This window comes from Macrobrachium rosenbergii, chromosome 44, assembly GCF_040412425.1.
Source record: "Macrobrachium rosenbergii isolate ZJJX-2024 chromosome 44, ASM4041242v1, whole genome shotgun sequence".
In the NCBI taxonomy this organism is placed as follows: Eukaryota; Metazoa; Arthropoda; class Malacostraca; order Decapoda; family Palaemonidae; genus Macrobrachium; species Macrobrachium rosenbergii.
In genome coordinates this window covers 30,634,976-30,660,536 of record NC_089784.1, presented here as the reverse complement: position 1 = coordinate 30,660,536, position 25,561 = coordinate 30,634,976, and the positions used below count along the sequence as shown (strand labels likewise).

Sequence of the window (25,561 nt, the reverse complement as noted above, 5' to 3'; positions counted from 1 at the left end):
GGAGTTGACAACGCAAGAGACGAGAGGAAAACGCACCCGGGCTGGGCCGCCCCACCGGGGTCGCAAGCCTTTTAGAAGACTTTCGCCCATCGAACCTCTCAGAGGAAGTAAGTCCCAGATTGCAAAAGCCTACGAAACTTCTCTCCTCTCGGTAAGATTACGAGTTGCTCTTTCAATTTCTTGCAATTTCCCCACCTCGTGAACGTGTTATTATAGTGCGCGGTTGCAAGCATCGAAGGAAGTTACCAACAGGGCGCCGGAGGAGAAGGTATACGGAAATAAGGTCGAAAATTGTGAGTGATATTGATCGTCGAAGAAGTTGCGTTGTTTGCCCCGTTTCGAGGTCGCCCGAAATCCTTTGACGGGTCTTTGTTTATTTCGGAGCCAGGTGGGGTCTTATGCAGTGTGAATGCTCTACATCCTATTATTCTGAATCCTTGTGGTGGTTATTTACCCGTCGTATTTTTAAGGTATTTTTTTCGCGAGAAAATACGGAAATTTTCGCGAATATTGGCACGTCGCCACAGAGGGAGAGAGACAGTACCTGGCGTCACTTCAGGTGTGGCCTTATGCCGAGTGAGTGTCGCAAAATCAGTTTTTCCAGATCCTGGTTGTGGTAATATGTCCTTTGTCTTTTTTAGAAGTATTGTGTTGCGAGAAAGTGCGGAAATTTTGGCGAATATTGGCACATCGCCACAGTGACTGGCGTCACTTCTTTATTCCACACCCTTTTTATGCGTCACACGATTCATCAGTGTACATATTTAAGCCACATACCTTATTACTGATTCCTATTTTTGGTAGAATTTATAAAAAAAAACTAACGAATTCTTATAATTAGGTTAATCGGCCATCGAATGCGTAGGCGAATCTCACCGGGCAGCCATGTTCTCCTCGAGATTTTCCGGACTCGGTGGTTCCGAGAATATCCTAGGTTATCCCAAAATCGAGATAAAAGTTTGGCCAAGGGTATACTTTGGCCAAGGCGTGGCCAAACACCCGTAGGCAATGAAATTTTACTGTTACAGTGTGGCCGTTTGGTTAAAGATTTGTTTGTACTAATGTATTTTGAATTGAATACCAAGTATACTCCTTAATGGATTCTGAAACTATTGATTCCTGGTAACTTGCTTGGCTTAGGCTAAACTAGCATGGTAGAGTACTCTCTAATTCCAGAGGAAGGTTCTGTGGTTTTAATATCAGTTCCTCTGGAACGATAGTAGGCTGAAAAGAAAAAAAAAAAAAAAAAAAAAGTAGATAGTAAATTTCTCAAACCATCTCGCATGTACTGTATTAGGCTGAGTTCGGGTCGTTTTGGCCGCAAGTCATTTGTGCCTTAAGTACGTTTACGTGCAAAGTGGGTGCCATGTTTAGTACCACCTCCTAGGGAATGTCAGTAAAACAAAATAATGACAGTAAATACCATAAATGTAATGTCTTACGTTGTTTTGGATGTTACGGCCGAAATAACTTATGGCCAAAACGACCAGGACCGATTAGGCTATATCCACCCTTTTCTATATTGTTTGGAAAAAAAAAATTGGGGTAGTTTTGAGAGTGACTGGAGGAGGCTCAAACAGTACTTCTGAGCAGGAGCTTAGTCCATGTTTCCAATGTTTAGTGTTATTCTCCACCCCCCGGGCCAGGTCAGGGCATGGTGCCGAAAGCCAGGTTAGGAAGGTAAGGTCTGGTTAGGTTAGTGAATGGCATTGTAGGAAAGGATAAGTTTTTTTATCAGTGGAACTAGTGTCCGTTGTTCTCCACTGGCTCCAAAAATTGTATTCTTAATGACTTCGTGCAGAGGTCTGAAGAATTACCAAGTACTAAATTGAGTTGGTGAGAGGTCCACCATATTACAGTAACCAAAAGGTTTTAGTGTGCTGCTGACCAAATACATGAATAATGTATTTTTCAGAGAGTTTGGTGCATTTATGCATTTCTAGCCATTATTGTTAGTGCCAACCCCATGGTTTATTGTTTACAGGGAGAAACTTGTTTTTTAGGATAGAGAAAAAAGTAAAGTATCAAGAGTGGTCCAAAATTCATAAATTACAGGGTAAACAGCATGAAAAATACATAGTTCATGTCCATAGGCTATCGGTTACAAAACACATAACTACACAGATGTGACAAGGTTAGAAACATTAATGCAATCTTTGTTCTGAAATTGGTAAATTTTCACTCTTACACAAACACTCCCATGAGTCCCATGTTTAGTGCTAACCCTATATAGGATGAATGTTGAAACATAAACAGAAGACAGTAAGTCTTTGGTAACAGTAAATGTGCAATGATTATTGTAATAATCATATAATGAGACTTAAGAGCAAAGCATACAAGCTCCAATATAGAGTTGTGGTGTTCAAGTAAAATATGCGCACATAGATGTAGGGTGCCAGGATCTCTACCTGACCATGTAAACCTGGACAACCCCTTACCCTTTGTCCCACCTAAGCAGACTTAGAGTGCTACCATCAGAGTATAATACCTACTCCAACTTGAGTAAGCTAGGGTTCTTGGACCCTACATGACCTAGGGTGCCACACCCATTCTAACCTGACCTAAATCTTGAAAATGAATTGAATTGCAGGATTACATCCTAATCTAACCTTGCTATGGGATTTAAACTGTTCCTCATGCCCCAGTCCCAGTAATTAACTACAATTAGGAAAAAAGGGTTTTGTGGAGGTGCTCATTGTAGGAAAAGATGGGTTTTGTTGGGGGTGCACATTGTGGAAGGAATTAATTCCTGTTGGGTAGATTAATTTTACATTTTGGTTTCATAAAAAAAAACTAAGTTAATAGATTTGTTGTCAGCATTTCCTAAGTACAATGCAACCATTGTTAAGCTGAATAGACCCCTATTAGGTGTTGAAAATAGGGTGGAGTTATGAAAGCCTAGTGAAGTTTATTTTGGACTAGGTGTGCTAAACAATGTCCAGAGAGTTGTGAAGCACCTTGAAAACAACTGTGGGCTTGTGAAGTGTTGGACATCATCCTCCTTTGATTGGTAAAATACTAAAAATTATTCAAATAACCCTCATACTACTTGATGGAAAGTCTTGGAAATTACTATCGTGCAACAATGATGTTGAATTTCAAGAAATTGGAGTATCACATACAAACTTACTCAGTATTCACAATTTTTGGTTGAATTTCTTTATTCTAGGCTAGTCATTTTTAATTATAGTGTAGGCTATTTTGAGTAGAGGCAAAGAAGGGCTATTTTAAGTTTTTTGAATAGGTGAAGGCTTCATTTCTTTTGTGTCAGACATTACATATCACCAATCTGTGAATGCATGCGCAGCACAGCTTATGGAAATGAAAGGCCTAGCATATGGGCAAACCTTCATATTAGCCTATATTTTGTTCAGCAAATGATCAGGCTATGTTACAAATTGTCTGTGGTAGAAACATGACTACATAACATTTTTTTTTTTTAGGCTGAAAATTCTATCCCAGTTTGTGCATCTCACGCAGTGCACTATAGGTATTGCTTATGGTTCTTTGCAGCGTCCCTTCAGCCCCTGGCTGCAACCCTTTCATTCCTCTTAATGTGTACCTCTGTTCATATTTTGTTTCTTCCATCTTACTTTCTACCCACTCCTAACTATTGTTTTCCTCCTGTTACATATTTACACTGTACTCACAATTTCCCTCTTTGCCCTTAATCACCTCGTAGGTCCCAGTGCTTAGCCTTTGGCCTAAATTTTATTTTCCATTCCATATAACGTACATTTACTGTTTTCCAGGTGAGGACAGGGAAAGGCAGATTTATTGATTTATTCTCCTTCCAGCCAGAATTTATTTTATGGTTATTAAAACAGTACCTACATATAAATTTTAGACATTGATATTTGAAGTTATAAGGATGAAGGGTATGTGCATATCTTGATCCACAGTAGGCACTGTTGGTTACATTTTATTTCAAATTTTGAAATATTCCTTATTAGTACTCTGGACATACACTGCAAAGAATATTGGTTCATATGGTAAAGTACTATGGCATTTAAATGTAAATTTCCACAATTTCTAATGCTGAAACCAAAAATGGCTTAAGTATGGGAGCCTTAGTAATGTCACTTTCATTATCATTTATATACAGTAATAATGGAAACGGTAGCACATTTAATCTTGTTAGCCCTTTCCATCTTAAAGGGAGATTTAAATCCTAAACATTTTTTCATCATATTGAAATGGAATTTTCTGAATTATAATTCATTGTGGGACATTTTAGTGTTTTGAACATTTTTACATCCCAACCATATGGAATTAACTCTTAGGAACACTTGTAGACACCAGTTGTATGTCAAAATAAGCCTGCTCTAACACCTGAATAACATTTCAATTTTTGCAATGTACACTTGATCATTTATATCAGCTGATGTGTTGAATTGAAATGAAGAGTATTGCGAAATGAAGAGTATACCAATATTTTAGTTAGTGCATTTATCAGGTTTATTTTTTCTTTATTGTGGGTGCAAATTGTCCCACAAGTATTTTTTTGGTGTGAAAATCGGGACATATCTCTGCAGGATTTTTGCAAACTGTATGTTGGTCCAGCTTGCAAAGTGAAATAAAGTCATGCTTATTTATGGTCTGATGATGTCATTAATAAGAGTAGGTTGTTCACAACTGGGTAGTTCACAGGTGTGATGTAAGGGGTGCACCGACAGCGGAATTTAGAGAAATTATTGAATTTTCTGTTATTAACAGTTTTTAACTGTTTTAAATAAACATGACCTCAAGTGATAATAAAAAAAAAAGGTAGATTGGTTTATTGACAATTTTGTTCATCGTTTATATAACACTGTGATCCACAAATTGTAAAAAAAAAAAAAAAAAAAGACAAGGTATGAATAATTCAGGATCGGATCATCAAGAAAGTTATACATTGTTGTGGACTGTTGCATGTATAAATAAACATATCTTGAAATGTTGTTGCTAAAAAAAACAAACTGTTTAGATTGGTTCATGGACAATTTTGTTTATCGCTGATGTGGCACTGTGAATGAGAACTTGTAAAAAACATAAAATTTTGCATGAATAATCTGGATAGGGTCAAGTTTGAGTTATACACTTTTTTGGACTGTTTTACTTGTAAATAAATATATCTTGAAACGTTATTGCTAAAAAAATGCTTAGATTGGTTCATGGACAATTTTGTTCATCGCTTGTACGCCACTGTGAATAATAGATTGTTAAAAAAAGCATGTAAAAGTGTTAAGAAGGTTTATTAAAAAATAGTCACTCACTAAAATATCCCTCTCTCTCTAGCGGTAGCGTCATAGAGAAAACTGGTTATACAGTAATAACGTAGGGATAACTTGATCAAGATTTCCTGATGGTCTCAAGATTTTTGAACGTCCAAATGTATTTTTCTTTTGCGGTTTCCTGATTTCTTTCTTTCTTTCTTTCTTTCTTTCTTTCTTCACTAAATGCTCAGGTCTCCAAGAAGACTGAAACAAAGACTTTGTGTTTGTTCAGTATTAGATGTAGAGTAAGTGGTAAAAATTTGGAGTAAATCCCTTCACTCATAAGGTAGAAACAGTCATTTACTTTATAATGGGGCCTTATGGCATCAGTGCTCCCCATAAATGCAGATTTTAGGTAACATATAATTCAAGAGAGAGCACAGTTCTGTTCATTTGATTATATTGTAAAGTACAGGGCATATTTCTAATATAGCAAAATAGCTTGTGCAATAGTTTGTCAACACAGCTAAATAAGCATTCCTTAACCAATATAACATTAACAAGGTGATCTAAGCAGCTGAGTCCTGAGACACTGTGGCATTCCATTCAGATGTTTCTAGATTCCACCTTGGTTAGCATGACTATCCTGACCACATATTCCTACCCTAATATTACCATATTCATGATTATAAAGCCAAGGCTTTTACCCCTGACCACCTTAGAGAAACATTAAGATAACTGTGTGTACTCCACTCAGAATGACTCAAGTCTACCCCCCCCCCTTTTTTTTTTTTTTTTTTTTTGTCTACTTGGTGTCATACCTTGTATTATCAGAGAAGATGGTAGGTTACATGGAGAGCATGCATTACAGTGTGAATTATTGGGTGAACAGGGTTTATTTTGTGCACATATGCAGTGTTAATCCATTTTGGTATAATACTTAAAAATTGTGGTATAGTGTGAAAGTGTTTAGTTGTAAAATATTTCAATTTTTTTTTTTTTTTTTTTTTTTTTTTTTTTTTTTTTTTTTTTTTTATTTTTTTTTTTTTTTTTTGCTGTTGGGATTGTCACACTTATGTGCAGAGCAGCTCCAATTCACATCTTGAAGGAGCTTGTAGTAAAAAATTTGTGAGCAGTATATTATCTGTTCCCCATAGCATTGTTAGTTAGGTAGAGGACATGTTCAGATTTAGAGTCAATGCATTACATGACATGGCCTTTTTCTACCTGCCTACACTACAGTTTTTGCAGGTAATTGCCCATTTTGGGTAATTTGTTCAACCACGTTTTGTTCTAGTATCTCAAGTTGTTGTTAAAGAGTTGTATGTGCTAATTGTAACTTTTTAAACATACGATATAAAAACACAAATGTCCAGTGTTATGTGAAAAATTGCAAATTGCAATTTGGGAAGTGTCATGCGTGACCAGTGTTAGGGTATCCCCAAAATAGTAACCTGTCCTTAAAACTCACTTAGTCAAACCAATGCATACATGTGTTAGTGTGGAAAGCAATAAATGAAAAGAAGGTTCAATCATTTCGTTGATTTCAAAAGACCTTAAATTAGTGTCATAGGAGCAAAGTTCATAGGCAAGGCTAAGGTAAATGGTTACATGGCTTGGTTTGACCTAGCTAGTCAAAGCAAGATGACATTGAGTTACTGCACTAGGATGGCACGTCAATGAAATGAGTGATGACAGAAAATTACACACTTTCACATTCAAATGAATGGTTTATCCAGAACAAGAAAGTGTTTTTGGTGAAATTATATTTTTGGAGAGTTCAATAGAATACCTAGAAAATTCATTCTGTAGATCTTGTATCGGCCAGAAAGTGTGCATGTATGTAGTAAGCAACCAGCTATTGGTGATTCGTCTCTGAACAATCAGTACCATGTATAGTATACCATAGAAGGGTTACTGTTGGTTGTATTCCTCTATGGCATTTGTTATTCAGAAACTAAAAACAGATATACATGCTTTTCAGTGATATATTTCCTGTAATATTTTTTGCTGATTACAGGAGTCTATAAGGTTACTTTTCATGGATCTTTCGTAGGGAAGTAGATAAATTATATGTCTGAAAAGAAAGTTTGTTAAAAAAAATACTTGCTGGAAGAGAAGTGTTTCCAGAGAAGTGTAAGTAAATTTATTATTAGATCATGCAAAACTAGCTTAAATTGTCTTGCATATGATGCTTTCAATATTGTGCATCTTGTTTCAGGAGCTCACACCTACTACGTGAAGAGAACCATATTTTATCAGGGTGGGTTACCAACAAGCAACAACGGACGGGCAGAGGAGCCAGGGGGGTGCTTCTCGCTCCGTGGGAGGAAGGTAGGTCATGGGAATTACCTGTCATTAATTCAAGGGTTAGATAAGTTGGATTTGGTTCCCCCTCATAGTTAGGAGGCCCTTGGTATCAATTTCATAAGAATTCTGTTGTAGAAGGGTTAGGTTAAAAGTTTTCAGGTGAATTTTGTTTTAAAAAAAAATCACTGGCAAAAATTTAGGCAAATTTTTACTTTTAATACCAGAAAAATTCTTATGGATCATTTAACATAGGACATTGTTTCAGGGGTTTTTGGTATTCTCCATTTGGCCAACATGTTTGGAAGCTTGAAAAATTTGAAATGTTACTGTTGATTTTAAAATACCATCCTATGGGTTGTACAGTACTGGAAAAGATAAGTTTTCCAAGCATTTATATTCATTCAGGGGAACATTGTTAGTTTGTTGGACATGTCATTTAAATACGATTTAATTAATTTTATCTTGGTTCCATTTGTAGGGACGATATACGTTCCCTGTCCAGCAGCAAAAGGCGATGGATCCCTCCTTCTAGCTTGAGACGAGATGCACTTACCCCAGACAACAAATATGACCTTACATTTAGAAAGGTAGGAGCTTTTGTCGTGATGCAAGTTGCAAGTTACCATTTTATATTTTTAACATGTTTTGATAATGCTGTCTGTTGGCATAATACAATTGTTAGTTGTTCGAGAACCCTTGCATTAGCAATTGTAAATCATAGGTTAAATAAGTGTGACTGCATAATCGTAAAAATAGTACACTGATTAGTAAGAAGCAGTAGTTTAATTAATTAAAAATTTTAGCTGAACAGTTTGATCTTAAAAGTAAAGTGGCACTGGTCATAACAGTTTTATAAAAATTTAAAGGTAACTGCTACATACACACAAGTTTTAGGATGGACCTGTATATATTTTAAACCAAATCAAATCAGTTTTGGAGAAAATCACTCGGATTTGGAAAATAGAGAAAATCACAGAACTGATAAAATAGAGAAGTCATCAGTTCCCTGCTACAGATCAGAAGCAGCTTATTACCCAATGACTCACAATTGAGAAAGAGCCTAAAAATATGAAAATTCTAAAAGAAAAGCTACACTGATTTTATATGTATAATTTTTAAGTGGCATGCTTGGTCGAGCACTGATTTGTTTCGGGTTTCATTTGTATCTACTTTACTTTTTTACTAATTTTCTCTGTTATTTAACTTACACCTGTCATGTTTTCCAGGTACGAGGAGTTCTTAACAAACTCACCCCTGAGAAGTTCCATAAGCTAAGTAACGACATCCTAAATGTAGGGCTTGATTCGACTACAATTCTCAAAGGGGTCATTTTACTGGTAAGCATTTGCCTTGTATTTCTGTCTTCCATGTTGCTTTGTGCCCTAAAGAGAGTAAAAATGATCTAGCTTCATTTCATATTTGATTGTTTCTGATTCATTAATGAGTTGGATAGGGTTATAATTTTTTGTTGTGGTCAGTACGAAATAAAACTAGTACAGGTATTTGTAGTCACTCATCAATTCTTGGACTTGTAAACTGCTTACGTATGACTAGTAAACCACTGCTGCAGTTTTTGGAGTATAGAAATGCTTGGTAAACATGGCGTATTGTCGTCTCACGAGCAATAATTTAAGAAAATTATAAGGATTTTGAACTTCAGAGGGTTTTCATGCGTAGTGGCCAGAATTTTGTCATTTTTGTATCCTGCCACAAAGAGTCGTAGTACTGCAGCTGAGCTGTATGAAATACCTGTTAGATTGAGTAACAAATACAACATGACTAGAGCAAAAAATTAAATGTATTTAACTGGAAGCTGTTGCATTATTGCTTGAAAAATTTATTTCAGTAAAGTAGCTTTGGAAGCTTTCTACCCTGTGTGGAATTATTCAGTACAAAAAATCCAATGGTCCTTAGTTTGTTGTACAGCACATTCAGTTTTTGTTAAGAATTCAAATAGTTTCATATGATTTATTGTATATACATTTGTGAAACAGGAGTTATTTCAATTTTTATATTGGTTTTTGTTTTGCAGATCTTTGAGAAGGCCCTTGATGAACCCAAGTACTGTTCTATGTATGCACAGCTGTGCAAACGGCTGTCAGAAGAAGCTCCAAATTTTGATCCACCTGACCGACCTTGTACATTTAATCGTCTTCTTTTAAGCAAGTGCCAGGTAAAGTTTCATTATGTAGTTATCGATAAGCCTCAGATTCTAATCAAGTGAGCACCTTTTGTATTTTGTGGAGTTCAGATTTTAATTAATAAGCCTTTGGCATTTATGAACTAGGGAATATTGCATGTACTTGAACTTGAGTGATCTTGCTCTTAGTCATAACATCTAATTTGTGGGATCATAGCAATCTCCACCCCCCCAAAACAAAAAAAACAGGACCTCGTGCTGTTTTGTGTGGTAAATGACTTCATTTAATTGAATTTTTTTTTTTAACTAAAACTGCCCCAAAGGATTTGTTCAAATTTCATAGTTTATTTACAGTTATAACCTTTGCAATTGTCCATTCAGTATATCTTGCTTATGTAAGGGTGCCAGAAGGTCTGTGGAATAGAATACTGGTCTCAAACAAAATAATTGAAACGTATAAAGGGTCATGAATGTGAATCCCTTATGTGAGATAGCATTATTATTGTTGGTGTTTGGTTTGATAGGTTTTGCATGTGCACAGGAATACTGGATACGTTCAGGGCTATGTTAACGGAATTGCCCATTATGCAACCTATAGAGGACCAAAGCTAATATTGATAAGTTTCCTGTTAACTACCAATGTCATATAAATTTCCACCTTACATTTTACCTTTCAAGTTGTGTAACACTGTAAGGTAATGAATAGAAATGAAAATATTCAGTACTGTAATTTGTAAGTGGTAAGTTTAGTATTTAATTTGTGATCCTTCATTACAGGATGAATTTGAGAGGAGGCGCAGAGCCTCTGAGGCTTGGGATGGATCGGAGGGAGCAGTACTTTCCCCAGAACAAGAGGAGGAGTGGGCAGCAGCCAGGCGCAAAATGGTGGGCAACCTCCGCTTCATTGGTGAACTTGGAAAGCTGGAGATCATCCAGGAGAATATTCTCCATCGGTGTATTCAGCAGGTCGGTGATTAATGTTATGTTGTTTTTGGTGATTATTCTGGTGTGACTAAAAATTGAGATACTTAGGGGTGAGAATGTTTGTGATTATAAGATTTAAATGGAAATTCCAGTTGCTGGAGAAGCGTAGGCGTCGACAAGTGGTTGACTTGGCTGAGGATTTGGAGTGTTTGTGCCAGATAATGAAGACCTGTGGTAAGGTGCTGGACAAGCCCATGGCTAAGGTAAGATATTTCGAGGAATGCCTTTTTCGCATGTTGAAAAATACAGCATTTATTTCATATTCCTTTGAATTGACCCATATAAAAACTACGTTGTTCCTTTCTTTAATTTTAAGTTCTTTTCCTCAACAGAACTTGATGGACCAGTACTTTGAGCGCATGTACCAGCTAAGTAGCAATCCGGAGCTATTCTCTAGAATTCGCTTCATGCTGCAAGATGTGTTGGATTTGCGTGCTGCTAACTGGGTCCCTCGAAAGGTTGCCCAGGTGGATGGCCCTCGTACAATTCGCCAGGTTTGTTGTTTTGGTTTTGTCTAGTCATGAGTTGTTTAAAATTTTTAGTGATTCAGACTTTGCTGTATTTTGGTAGGTGTAATAATGTATTAAGAGAAAGTAACTTAGAATTTTTCTGTTGCGTAGGTGCGTGAAGAGGCGGCTCATGACCTGGGTGTGTATATCCCCCCACCATCGTCACATGGACCTCCCCGCTCTTCTGGTCCTATATCTCCTCTTGCTGGTGTTCCATCTTTCTTCCCACAGGTGAGTGAAGTGCATCAGTTGATTTGTTGGTATAGCATGTGTCAATTAATTTTGTCATAGTGTACAAGTATATGTTTTCTTGAAACTATTTTTCACTTTTTAGTCGGGAGGTAACCGGACTGGCTTGGAGGATATGTTTATGGGTGCAGTAACTCTAGGCACTGGTCCTGGAGTAATCTCTTCTCAACCAGAAAAGTATGGATACGACACCAATGGAAGCTACCGACCACGCCAACAGCAAGGGGTGAGAGTCTCTCTCTCTTAATCTTGAATATCAACACTGATTTAAGCTCCAGTAGAAAACATTGTGAAACATGATAGTCATGTTAGTATGGTACAAAGTGGAAACCTTATGTAAATATTCATATTTTCACAGAGTTTCAACCAGAATAAGCATTTCAACAACCAGAACTTCAATAGACAGCAGCAGAACAACCAATATAATCAACAACAAAATTACAGCAATAGTAAGTATTGTTATTGAGGATTGTTTTGTTTAGTTCTTAAGCAATGGTAGATATGTCTGAGAGTGTTATTGCTAACTTGTATAGCAGTTTTTTGTGATGTCCAAGGAGAAATTTGTATTTTTTTTTTTTTTTTTTTTTTCCTCCAACAGTTGCAAACAAGGACTTGCCCCCACGTTTCAAGAAGATCTTCAGTCAGAACAGTGGTGGAGGTACCGGTGGCTCAGATGGTGAGGTTTCCTTGCGTCCTGCTGCAACTAGCATGTTGCTTAAGCCCAAGACTCCAGGAGTGTTGCCTCAGAGTGCTCTAGGACAACAGCAAACTGGTGACCACAACCGCACCACTCTACCACTTGCCCCACAGCCACAACCACCAAACCAGAAACCCACTCCCCCTCTCATCAAGGATCCACCAATACTTATTAGGCAGACCTCAACAGATAAACAGCGTGCTAACAAGAAGGACAAGGTTTGTGTGAATGGTGTTATAGTCAAGTTATGGTGTCTCCAGAAACAACAACATTGAAATGTTTTACTCTTGTCTCCCAGGATATTTTTCCATCCATATTTGCCTTCTAAGATATCTTTAACTCCCTTGTCACAATTGATCTACTTGTTACTCCAGTTTTTGTATTTTGTTCTTAGTGCCTTAAGGAACTTTTGATATAAAATAAAAATTTAGTACGTTGTTGACGAGCATGATGTTCACCATGAGTTTATTCAATGCTTTTAGCAGTTGATGTTTTTAGATTAAGATAGGAAAGGGTGTAACATTTAAAATATATGTTGCTTCTGCTTGTAAAATTTGCAATTATAGTACATGTATTTTATTTTCTCCACCATTGCACAATGAATAGGCTGTTTATATTAGGATGTTTGACAGAGTTACGTTGTTAGCTTGGGAGTTATTTGCCTTAGAACAATAGTGATGTATACTTTAACCCATTTTTGAAATTTTAGGGCCCGAGTCGCGAGGAGTGGCTTCGACGAGTGAAGAACGTCTTTGAGGAACTTATGAAAGAACAAAACATTGATGAGGCTGTTGAGAGTTACAGGGGTGTCAAGTTGCCAGAGCGATATACTGCTGAAGCAACCCATACTATCATCACTTTCCTCCTTAGGCAAGAAGGTTAGTGGAGTTTTGTGATTGCTCTGTATATGGTTACCTCCAATTTCTCTTAAAATATTCAATTAAAGGATTGGAGCACAGTATATTTGGGATATGCTAATTTACTCTGTTCAGTAGATTGTAATAGTTTTTTTGCAAGTTTTTTTTTCTTACTGTTGTGTTATATTCTTAGATCATTAGGCAAATTCATGTTGATCGGTAGATAGTTTAAGATGGTTTTGAAAGTTTATCATGAAAGCTAAAGGTATAAGTGTTAAACTGTAGTAAATGAAAGGTATGCGTTTGGTATGTAGGTGATGCATAGTAAATTGACAGTTTAACTACTTTCTAGTATAGCTTCATGTTAACTACTGAGGATTAATTTCGTATGGCCTCTGGCATTTTTACTTAAGTCTAATTAGAAAAACAGGGGATACAGTGCACAGTATATTATGTCACATAATCATACTATAATATACACCATGGACAATGTATTCAGAAATATCCTTGCATGATCCCTGTTTTCATGATGTATGTACCTTGGTTTCATGGTTTTATATTTACTTAGTATTTTTATGTCCGCAGCTGAGAGCAACAGAGAACTAGGGAGCCGCCTGTTAGAACGTCTTGGTGCCGATAGCCTTATAAATGTTGACCGTCTGTTTGATGGGGTGAAGCAGGTGAGGAAGCTAATGCTAATTGTAGCATATACCATGTGGTTAATTCCATGAGTTCTTGGATTCGTGTAGAAGTTATTTCAAATTATTATTTTCTCGGCTGCAGTACAGAAACCTTCCAGTCATCAACATCGTTAGTGCTCCCCCCCCCCCCTCTCTCTCTCTCTCTCTCTCTCTCTCTCTCTCTCTCTCTCTCTCTCTCTCTCTCTCTCTCTCTCTCTCTCTCTAAGATATCAAGCAATGAAAATATGTCCATACCTGCCGATTCTTTTCAAGATTTCACACAGGGTGCTATTCCAGTTCCTGTTCACTTTATCATCATGCTTAGTGATATTGATAGCATGCTGAAAGCTTATTTATATCTTATTTACTGACATTTTTTGTCCTTGACCACATCGTACTTGAGAAAACTTATGAAACGTTTCAAAATTTAGCTAGATAATGTTTACTTGAGTGCAAAGGGAAACAAGGCAACACAAAATGAAGGCAAGTCTGAACTATACTTTAAGAAATTATAATACTTTAAGAAATTATAAATGTTGGTTGCCTTGATCCAGGTAGAAGCACCATTACTGACAGAGTACAAGCAGAAAGTTTAGGAGTCAGTTTCAAATGACTTTGCTTTATGCACTTAATGTTTTTACATTTAGCAAACAGTTGTAGCAAGTTGACATGGGTACTGAGAATATAACCAGAAGGATATCAACACTATGGGTGGTGTTGATCTGCATATTTGATAGATTGTCTCACCTGTAGGGTTCCAACCAAACTAACTTTGGCTAGACTGTTGACTAAAGAACTAGCTATGGCACTTTACTGAACTAAAGCTGAGAAAACTCCATGACCTTCCCTTTAGTACTGGCTGACCAGATATTTAAAGATCAATTGAAATTAGACTGGTTCCCAAGGTCCTTTGTTGGATCAAAAAAGCAATGCTTTTGGAAGGGTACCTTGAATTCCATTTCAAGGTCCAGTCTAACAATTTTGCTTTTATTAATAAACAAATGATGGTATGTCTACACACTCCCAGTGTTGTTAATATAAACAACGAACATTTTGCTAAGCTGTTTGTTTCAACTGTAGGTGAATATCAAGTTCGGGGAAACAAATCCTTGAAAGAAATTTTGTTAATATACAGTTTATAGTCAACATTTTTACCTTAGCCAATCTTTAATATCTTTTTTACAATTTATTAGTTCAGATTTTGGGTAATATATTAAGAAGAAACTATTTGGACCAGCCTAAAGAGTGTTATGTTGACTCAGTAGTCTGGTCAAGCTATTTACTAATATTAATATTTTCCCATCCAGGTTCTTGGTCAGTTGGACGACCTGGTGACAGAAATCCCGAGGGTCAAATCGCATATGGCCGGGATTTTGGGGTATTTGGTCAGCTCAGGGACACTGTCTTTAGCTGATGTAGCTGAACCATTAGAGGGTGGTCAGCATTTTCCACTTTTCTTATTGACTCTTCAGACTTTGCACAAACTTCAAGGAAAGTCAACATTAACCCAGACTTTCAATGAAAGCAAGGTATAGTAACATGAAACTACATCTGTCGTAGTGTTTAATATTATTGTTATAAGCCTTATTTTGTGAGCTAAGTTGAATGTCAATAGAATTTCAAATATTGAAGGATTTTTTCATATTTTCTTTAATCAATGGCAAGTAATCTGGAGGTTTAAACATGTGTTGCCTTAAAGCATAATTTTCTCCCACTTTGTTAGGTGGTTTTTTTAGGGATCATAATTTCTGTTTATTAGATGGTACTGCTTTTGAGTTAGGCATTTGGATTTTTCCATAGGGTATGATAAATATATTTCAGGACCTATATGAGTGATGTTTACAACCCAATTTTGTTAACAGGTGAACTTGCTGAACTTATTGCCTGAGTCAGACCGGACAAAGGAGAAACTCGCTGATCTTCTGGAAGATCGTGAACTCTCCTTCCTTTTCCCCCTATTACGAATTCAGTCAGATTTGTGGCGAGGATTACTTGCTGACCCAACACCACATGCTTTTTACAAGTACATCAAGGACACACTTGATCCTGAGCACCACACTGCTCCAGGATTTATTAATGCCTTAATGACTGTCTTGGTGAAATATATTGTACAGGTAAGAATGCCATGAAAGTATGTTGTGAAGAACGAAAATTACTTGAGTTTCCTGTAATTTATGTGATTTTTGTTATTGTACTGTATAACGTATAGTATACTAATATACTTTCTTTTCTAGGAAACTACTCTTAGTCCCGATTCAGACCCAACATCAGTCCCAGAGAAATTGGCGACTGAAAGAGAGCAAGAGCTCTTGGCCAAGTTTAAGCAAGTTTTCCAAGCCTTTTTGCATGATCACTTGCCACTGCAAGTGACTGCAATTTATGCCCTGCAGGTCTTCACATATACACACAACTTTCCCAAGGGTGAGTGATTGCAAGTACATATTTTTCCCCCCCTTTTTCTTTACTGCAGGTTTATTTCAGGTTACTAGAGAGGGTGTATGTTGGTTTGAAATCATGGGAGAAATGAATACCTATTCTTGATGGTAGTTCAAGCAGAAAGTGCACAAGAGTGGAGAGAACTTAATTTCATGTCTAACCCCATGGATGGGAAAAGCAGAAAAAATATTTTGAAGATTCTAGTGATGTATGGAAGTAATCAAAGAATAATTAATTTTTCATTGTTTACATAAGTCTTAGTGATTGCCATATGAAATAAGGAAACAAAGTTGTATTGTTTTGCAATTTTCCTGTTTGCACTTATAGATTAGTGTCTTAAGTACGAGCAAAAGTATTTGAGTGTTCGTCTAGCATCACTAAAATAGTTTTTAATAGTAGAAGACTAAGGAATAATAGTGAGGAAATAATTTTACCTCATTTTGTCTTGGCTTGCTGAATTGGTGAAGAATCTCAAGGGAGTAGTTTTGTCTCCACCAGCTTGAACACAAGTTATTATGATAATTACCCCACCCCACATCACTGAGGCCTAGAATAGAGAAGACAGTATGGCTCGTAAGAATACTCGGTACTACTACTGCACCGTGCGATTTCTCTCTCTCTCTCTCTCTCTCTCTCTCTCTCTCTCTCTCTCTCTCTCTCTCTCTCTCTCTCTCTCTCTCTCTCTCTCTCTCTCTCTCTCTCTCTCTCTCTCTCTCTCTCATCACATGTTTAAAAGGAACTTTTAGTGATTTCAGGGCTATTAAGATTTCCTTTACAAAATTTTTCTCCTGGTCTCCCTGATTGTGGTGAGAATGAGAATGTCATGCAATACCTTTTTTTCTATTTTTTTCCCCTCATTCATATCGTCTTTGGCCAGCATATCCTCCTCTTAGCTTTGTTTCATTATCTTTCCAACAAAAATATTTACTTGTCTACTAATTGATTTTGTGCTGGAAGTTGTTCTAGCCAACATTTCCTCATTACTCTTTGTTTAACCTTAGTTTTAACATTCATCATGTTCACTTTAACTTGCTTTCTATTTTCCTTGGGGGATTCTTCCAGCTCCCTGTCTCCTTGAAGGTGGTAAGGGTTGCATTTTTCTATCTTCCTCCTACTGTGGCAGGTTTTTATGTATTATCTATGGGTGATAGGGACCTTAGCAGTAAATCAGTGTACAGTAGAAAGCAAGTATTATGGGTTGCAGGTCACACGTCAAGAGTAAACGTTGGAGGAATGTAACCTTGCCCATAACTTTTGAACTAAGCAAGGTCACTGTCATACTTAGAGATTTTAAAAATTAAATATGAATATACTACCACCAGAGCATTGTATTTACAAACTTTTCTTATATCAACATATTTTTAGAAAATTATATTCTTTTATTTGTTGGGAAAAAATTTGGTCCCTTCCCTTTGAGATATAGTTGCCTCTAGACGACTATGGTTTAACATTGACTGTTATCAATAATTTTTTTTTTTTTTTTTTTTTTTCTATACTAATTAACCATTCTGGCTTCAATTAAGCATTGACCCTTAATTCCTTCTTTCAGTCCCATGTCAGCTCCTCTGGTTAGTTTAGAATGAAGACTTTTTTCCAGTTAGGTAGCTTACAATTCACTTAGAGACTGATGAGAGTTTAATTAATTTGTCAGAGAGGAAAGACTCAAAAAGTTTGTAGTAGTTTTATTTTTTCAATGCTAATGGGTTTAAATTACTCTATTTAAATTTATTACCAGTAACACTCTATTTAAATTTATTACCAGTAATATTCCTTTTGTCTTCTATGTTCCACAACTGACTGTCAGATTTACTCCGGTTTTTCTTTCTCATACCAGTGTAGAAATTGGACTCCTTGGTCTGGTTAAACCTCACTGTAGTAATGATAACTCTCCTAGCAGAATTTTTATATTAAATTTGGTTACTCTTGAAATTGTAAAATATACCTGTTAATATGAATTGTGAATGGTGCTTAAACCAGCACACGCTGGAGACATGGATGCTTATTGCAACTGGTGGCAGTGATTCTTGCTAACAAGTATATTTTACCTTACACCAGATTATGTGAAAGTGATATGAAAATCAGCTTTGATATTGTCCATTGTTATACTGTAATCTCACTTTTACTCTAGTAGTGTAGTGTTGGTCCTAAGAATTTGTTCTTAAGGAGTAGAATCAAGGAAGGAAGCTTGTTGGGTGGTCAGCCAGAAAGAGATCAAAGGAGCAAACACATGAAAGTAAAACAAAGTATTTTTAAGGTTAAATTAATAATGAAAGTCAACATGCTCATTTTAGGTATGTTGCTGCGATGGTTTGTGAATCTTTACGACTTAGAAATTATTGAAGAAGATGCATTCTTAACATGGAAAGAGGATTTAAGTCAGGATTATCCTGGCAAAGGCAAAGCACTTTTCCAAGTAAGTAGTTACATAAAATTATTTTGTTACAAGAGCAGCTGCAAGTTGTATTTGTTAATATTCATGAAAAAAAGAAGTATGGTCAAGTAATGGCTGATGTGGTCAGCAGGATTAGAGTATTGAAGTTGCAGAAACAGCTAACTGATGTTTTCATAGGCATATGCTGTTGTAAGAAATAAGTAGACCTTTCTTTACATTTTCTCACTGGTGAGTAAACGGGAATATACAGCTGCAAAATATGTGTAATCTTGAACGTAATACTGTAGTTAATGCATGTTTGTAATGTCATGGTTAAAATATTCATCAAGTTGTCACAGTCACAGAAGTACATAAAGACTTGATCAAAATTGTGGAGTATATTTTGTTCCTACACAAATACAAACCCTCAGTCTTTACATATGGGATTAACTTTCAGCGAGCTGGAAATCCGGCCGTTAAACTTTTACAAGGTGGTTATGGTAATAGTTCCCGATGGTAGGGTAGGAAGCACCACCCACCAAGTCGGTGTACATTCAGATCTATGCAGTTTTCTTTTGGCTGCAGTTTGGTATAGACATGCATTTCTTTCTCTCTCCTACCGTTCAACTCTCTCTTCTGTATTTGAATATATTTATATAATATTTTATATTTTTTGTTTATACTTTGCATATATTGATACATTGAAACATTTCAACATGTTTATGTCTCACTAATGGTGTGTTCACTTATTCTTGCTGCGTAGTCATATTGACTCATTGTAGCCTGTATCAGTTTTGGAGCCTTTCTCCTTATATACCATTTTACTTTTTCATATTTACGCAAACCCAACACCTATCTCCTAGGTGTTTGTTCGTGTATTCTGTTTTCTTTATTCTCATAACTGGAGAGTTGGAGGGATAGTGCCCAACTCTCGAAGCCATCTGTTTTATTTTTAGACATCTCTCAACCTTGTTTAAGAACTGTTTTCTTTGACATTCTTTTCTCCTTGTACTGAATGTCTTTTCATGAACAAATGTCTTTTATTTTCAACTACAGTAATACCCCGAACTTGCGCGATTCGAGTTCCCCGAATTCACAGAAACATGAACTTTGCATTGGAACCTAATTGTCATACAAAGAGTTTTTCACAAACCTGCAAACATTTGCGAATACTGAGAAACCCTGCAAAAGGTTTTAATTTTTTATGTAATTTATAAGTTTTCAAGCTTTTGTGTGTAAATTAATTAACATTAAATAATATAAGTAATAATTTCTCTCTCTCTCTCTCTCTCTCTCTCTCTCTCTCTCTCTCTCTCTCTCTCTCTCTCTCTTCTCTCTCTCTCTCTCTCTCTTACTGAGATGAGAGAAATTTTATAGTACATGTATGTTTATTTATTTTGTATTATACATTTTTTACCTAACAATAAGTACTAATTTTCAAATATTAAGATTAATAAGATTAAATAGTAATAACAGTAATATAACTGTAATTACAAAATTTGTATTATTTTAAAGAAACAAGTATCTTCCCCTCATCTTTTGTAAGAAGCTTTAAGGCAAAAGCTGTCAGACATGTCGATTTAACATGACAAGAAGGGGGAGTGTTGCTGCTTAGCGGGTCAAAGGCGCTCTCTCTCTCTCTCTCTCTCTCTCTCTCTCTCTCTCTCTCTCTCTCTCTCTCTCTCTCTCTCTCTCTCTCTCTCTCTCTCTCTCCATAACCATAATATTTCATAAAAAAAATTTCACTTAAGTAAGGACAACTGTTCTCTCTCTCTCTCTCTCTCTCGTTCGTAGTTAGCGCAACCTAGGTATTACTGTTTCTCTGTATATCTTTAACAGTACGGTAGATAATTTTAAATCTATCTAATTTTACCTGTACCATCTACAAACTGTAAATGCACCATTCTGAAACATAGAGACATCGAGCATTTCGGAACAAAGAGAGAGAGAGAGAGAATAAAGAAGTTTTTAAAAACGAGGTTGAGAAGACTTCTAAAAATAGATCGGTGGAATGGGGGGAGAGAGAAAAATAGTATACTAATCTTCACACACCTATATCTTTACATCAAGCTCTCTCTCTCTCTCTCTTTTTTTTTTTTTTTTTTTTTTTTTTTTTTTTTTTAAGGGTAATGTATTAAGCTAACTTAAATGAAATTACAGTAACTTCAATTTCATTTAAAAGTTAGTTTAATACTGAATTTCCATGTCTTGATATCTAACGTAAGAATAATCTCTCTCTCTCTCTCTCTCTCTCTCTCTCTCTCTCTCTCTCTCTCTCTCTCTCTCTCTCTCTCTCTCTCTCTGTAATAATTCATAAATAATGTAACTTGATATTTCAAGTAAGGACAATCTCTCTCTCTCTCTCTCTCTCTCTCTCTCTCTCTCTCTCTCTCTCTCTTAGCTCATAGTTAGTGCTCACACGTTTTTACAACTTATTATTTCCTCTACGTCTTTACCTGTACAGTAGATAGTTTAAATTGATCTCATTTTACCTGTACCGCCTACGAAGTGTAAATGCGCTAGTGTGGCAGATACGTTCTAAAACATAGAGACATAATAACTATAAGAGTTGTATTAGTCCTAATAAAAAACACTTTGTTCATGAAAAAGCATTTCAGACTTTGTTCATGAAAAAGCCTTTCAGAACAAAGAGAAAAAGGCCTAGAATAAAGAAGTTATTAAAAAGAGGTTGAGTGTTTAAACTTAGCATTTTTAGAGACCATGCAGCATTTATGCAAAAATTCGCCTTGTGCAAGGGGTTGTGGAACCTAACCTCACATAAGTTCGGGGTATGACTGTACACAATTTCTTGGAATGATGTAAAGTATTAGTCTTTCAGATGTTGTGTAAATGAGAGGATTGAGACAAGGTTTTTTCCTTCTGTGATCAGATTTACGGATCAGGCCTACTCTTCGGTACAACCACCTCAGTGTTTTCTTCTGCAATACTCATCATAGCACAAGGATAAAGACTAATTCTTGAAGATGGAAAGGGAGAGCATGGTCTTCGACAAGGTCTCCCCATTCCTTCCGATCCTCTCTCAGAGAAGTGAGAGAACTTAACCTAATGGTGAGACAGCAACTATCCCCTTGCGGTGTTGTACACACTTCCCATCCAGAGATAGTCCATACCTCAAAGCATCAACGGAAGGTCATTCACCTACACTTCAAGAGGTTAGGTTGGGTTCGGATTAAGTTGGGTACTTACCATAACTTAGCCTAGCCTAACTAGTTCTAGTCTAACCTTACCATACCTGCATTTCAATATCCTGGAACCACTTGTCAAATGGCATCAACCAGGAGGTAGTCTCCAGCTCTGCAGGGGACTAGGTTGGGTTAGATTTGGTTGGGTACTTAGCCTAGACTAACTAGTTCTAGCCTAGCCTTACAAATCCTGCAGTTCAGTATCCTGTGACTTATTGTTTCATGGCATCAACCAGAAGGCAGTTAGCCGTTGTTCAAGGGCCTACTGTAGATTTGGTTAGGTACTTATCCCAACCTAGCCTAGCCTGTCCTAATCCGCACCTCAATAACCTGGATCTTCTTAGATCTCCAAGCCTCAGGATCTGAGGATATAGGAGTTCTGTAATGTTGTTAAGGAACAGTACCATGGTAGTTCCTTAGTCAAAAAAGGGTGGGCAGTTAGTGTCCTATCATCTCCTCAGATGATGGTGCGGGTGACAGGCTTGCAGTAGCACACGCAGCACAGCAGTCGACCAGGCACATTCCATAGGTGGTGCGTGTGCACGGTTTGCAGTAGCACACTCAGCACAGCAGTCAACCAGACACGTTCCAGGATGATGGATGTATGACTGACAAGTTCAGTTTCTCACCCATCATTAAAGTCTTGTGCTTACAACTAACCGTCGTTTTGCCTGATTCATCTGGAGATCAACAATACCTCCAAACTAAGCTCCGACAACTTGTTTTTGGTTCCTAGTCAGTCAAGAAGCTGTGTCTGGGAGCTCCATTTATTTTTACTTGATGTAATTACACTCCTCCTGTGAGGAGTGGGAGATGTAAGCAGTATCTGCTGCTACTGTAATTACCAGTTGAACCACAACCTGAGGAGAGAATATTATGTGAATCTTAAGGCAGTTTCAGGAGTCTCAGTGTCCAAATAGGCACTCCTTTGATAGTAACGACACAAGGTAGTGCCATGGTTACTCTATCTTCCTCCAAAGATTTTTCATTCTTCAGAACATTGACCAGGGCGCAGTCTCCTACATCTCCTTTTTTTGAACTTTAGCACACTTCTTTTTAGACTTTCAGGAGTCTCAAGATCCAAGGTAGACACTCCTCAGTGTGATAGCAATGGCACCACAGTACCGCCATGGTCAACAAAAGGTGCTAGTGTCTATTCATCTGCTCTGTTGCGGTGCAGTTTCACGAGCAGACAGAAGAACATTCAGTGCAGTGGCCAACCAGACATTCCAAGCAAGATGGATGTAATTACAACATTTATTAGCTGAAGTCAGGAGATAAGGACAGTTGATCTTGGCACCATGACTTTCAGAAATTTGTTCAATCTCTTAAGGAGCTTGACCATAGTCCTTTCTCGACTTACTGAAGTTGGTGCTGTTTTGTTCTGTCTTCTCGCACCTTTGAATATTACCCATTTACATTTGGAAGCTGATGCTTTTCGTCATTCTACGTTTCGAAAGTGATCAATGAGGTGGATCATTCCACTCAGTGGTCCTGTGGTACCAATGACAGTATGACATCTATATTGCCTCTGTAAAGACTAGACTTTCAACCCAATGCCAACGACTCGTTCATTAGCTTCAAGTTGGCTGAGAAAGTGTCCAAATTACCATTTCTCTGACTAGTGAGATGATCAAATGAATGTATCTCGCAACTTTTTGTGGACATCAGTATGTTTCGGACCAGATCTTTCAAGGCCAAGGGCATTAGTCTGTCCATTGCATTCAGGAAGAACCTGTTGGTCAAGTACTAGGATGGAATACAATCGCGCAGATCACATTCATCTTTTACCTTGGGACATTGCCCATAGGTCCTGGGACTGCTTTTCCTTGGATCCTATGATGGATGCTCAACAAGTCATGTAGTTCACCCAGCTCTTGAGGGATGGGTTGCATCACACCTAATGTGTGTGGCTGCAAGGAGAATGTGTGTGTGGGACTGCCTCTTCCTTTTCTCCTGTCTTCCTTTGCCCACTAATGAGCCGTCACGTGCTGGACTGGTGTGCATGCAGGTGATCTAGATGACATGAGTTGCCTATCTATATTCTAGCTCTATTTGGATTAGTAGATGCAAATCCTACCTTCTCTCTAGCAAGGGAAGAGAGGGACTGACTATGAGCAAACCAGTTGATTATTCTTAGCTTTATACTTTCTGACACTGGGGGTTCATCCAAATCTTTTCGAATCAAGGATATTACATTCCTTTAACTTGAAATGCCCAGAAGTCTGACGATTGAACATCTCTCTTGTTCAGTAGATCAAGGGTATGGTCTCCTTCCTTTGCTCTTTCATGACCGGGAAGAGAGCACCCAGGTGAACCAAACTACCAGTCAGTTCAGATATATACTTTGAATCCTTCCTCCCTTCAAAAGTAAGTTTCCCATATGTAAAGACAGAGGGTTTGTATTCATGCAGGAACAGATGACAAATTTTTGAAGGAATTTTTCCTAACATACAAACCTGAGGTCTTTACATTAAGGGCCTACCTCTTACCACCCCCCATTCTCTTAGTTGGGCCAAAAGGTAAACTGCATCGAACTGTATGTACACCGACTTGGTGGGTGCTACTTCTGCCTCTACCATCGCTAACTGTTGCCATAACCACCTTGCAAAAGTTTAACAGCCGGATTTGCAGCTTACTGAAAGTTAATCCTGTATGTAAAGATCTTAGGTTTGTATATTAGGAAAAATACAAGTTACTTTAAAAATTTGTCATGTTTGGAGGGAGTTTCTGAGTGTGTGAATATTTAATCATTTCTTTTCTCTTTCAGGTCAACCAGTGGCTTACTTGGCTGCAAGAAACAGAGGAAGATGAAGAGGAAGAGGAGGAAGCATAAAGATTTTAGATGTCAAGGAAAGTTTGATGAACAAATCAGAAGTGAATACAAAGCTGTGGTTTTAATGGAGAAGAGGAATTGAAATGGATGAGCATAACACTATAAATATAAAGCACTAAAACAGTAATATGCTTGATAAATCTGTCCTTGCTTTGAGAGTGCCCTGTTTCTAATGCTTTGTGGGTTTTGATTTCATAGTTTTGATGGTGTGACATTAAAGCAGGGATCTGTCACAGAACTTCTGGGAACAAGCTCTAGCAGTTATGATGACGTGGTTTTTATAAAGGAATTTGAACGTATTGAAGCCTGGTTGACAAGTTGAAAAATGTGGAAATACAGAAGTGTTTCGAGTCCAGTGTCAAAGCTGGTAAAAATATAAAAATGTAATGTGAAAATTACACAAAAAAAAAGAAAAATTAAAAAGTGAAATGATGCCTTAGTGTTGTACTGTATAAACTATATTATACATATTATATATAATCTCTTATAATACTTTCTCAAGCTTGAATGACTTTAAACTGTGTCAACACTGTATACTGTGTCAACACTAGGTGTTATTAGCAATGTATTTAGTCAGCACTAGGATATTTACCAATATTTACCTTTTTTAAAAAAAAGAAAAACCTTTCCTCTGACTTTTAGGTACTAAAGAGCTTTATTTTCACTTTTTAGCCAAACATTGAACTGTCATATTGTGAGTGGAGGTGATTATCTCTTTATTTATGAGAAATGAATGCTGAGAGGTTTGATTGAATATTTTATACTCAAATATAATGTCTGTGAAATATCATTGCATGCCACTTTTTTTTTTTATTTATTGATCAAGAAGTATCACTGTAGGATTGTTGACTGGTCAAACATTAGGATATATTGTCTTGACAGATAAAAGGAATCCTTTGATTGAACCATTTTATAGACCCCCTCCCTTTTCTTTTTGTTTACCTTTCCCTATGTCATTTAGGTATAGAATGACTTGAGAAAATCATTCCATAATTAGTAGCCTAAAGTTTTGGATATCTTTTTCACTACTTTGCTGTTCTATATGCGGCTGTAGCACATTTTGTCGCACTGACCAATAATAAACGTCACTAAAA

At 36.9% G+C, this 25,561-nt stretch overlaps 1 protein-coding gene across 6 annotated transcripts; it reads left to right on the top strand.

Moving 5' to 3' along the window:
• On the top strand, window positions 1–25,561 carry NAT1 (N-acetyltransferase 1). 6 transcript variants are annotated; one of them, XM_067088254.1, is made up of 19 exons: window positions 1–107; window positions 7,417–7,529; window positions 7,984–8,092; window positions 8,732–8,842; window positions 9,538–9,678; window positions 10,423–10,611; window positions 10,722–10,832; window positions 10,962–11,123; window positions 11,250–11,369; window positions 11,473–11,613; window positions 11,746–11,836; window positions 11,986–12,302; window positions 12,794–12,962; window positions 13,527–13,621; window positions 14,929–15,150; window positions 15,484–15,735; window positions 15,856–16,042; window positions 18,349–18,470; window positions 24,402–25,561. In XM_067088254.1, the coding sequence occupies exons 5-19, from the start codon at window positions 9,577–9,579 to the stop codon at window positions 24,465–24,467; spliced, it is 2,346 nt and encodes a 781-aa protein (XP_066944355.1). In that variant the 5' UTR covers window positions 1–107; window positions 7,417–7,529; window positions 7,984–8,092; window positions 8,732–8,842; window positions 9,538–9,576; the 3' UTR covers window positions 24,468–25,561. The 6 variants fall into 6 exon arrangements, with proteins under 6 accessions (XP_066944355.1, XP_066944351.1, XP_066944354.1 ...); XM_067088250.1 differs by having other exon boundaries at window positions 19–151; XM_067088253.1 differs by having other exon boundaries at window positions 101–268.

What these genes read in the sequence shown, in the direction of transcription:
- NAT1 (XM_067088254.1), top strand. Translation starts at nt 9,577, where the DNA reads ATGTATGCACAGCTGTGCAAACGGCTGTCAGAAGAAGCTCCAAATTTT. An exon ending in GCCCTCGTACAATTCGCCAG is followed by an intron (nt 11,124 to 11,249) that starts GTTTGTTGTTTT and finishes TCTGTTGCGTAG; the next exon opens with GTGCGTGAAGAGGCGGCTCA. An exon ending in TGTTTGATGGGGTGAAGCAG is followed by an intron (nt 13,622 to 14,928) that starts GTGAGGAAGCTA and finishes TTTCCCATCCAG; the next exon opens with GTTCTTGGTCAGTTGGACGA.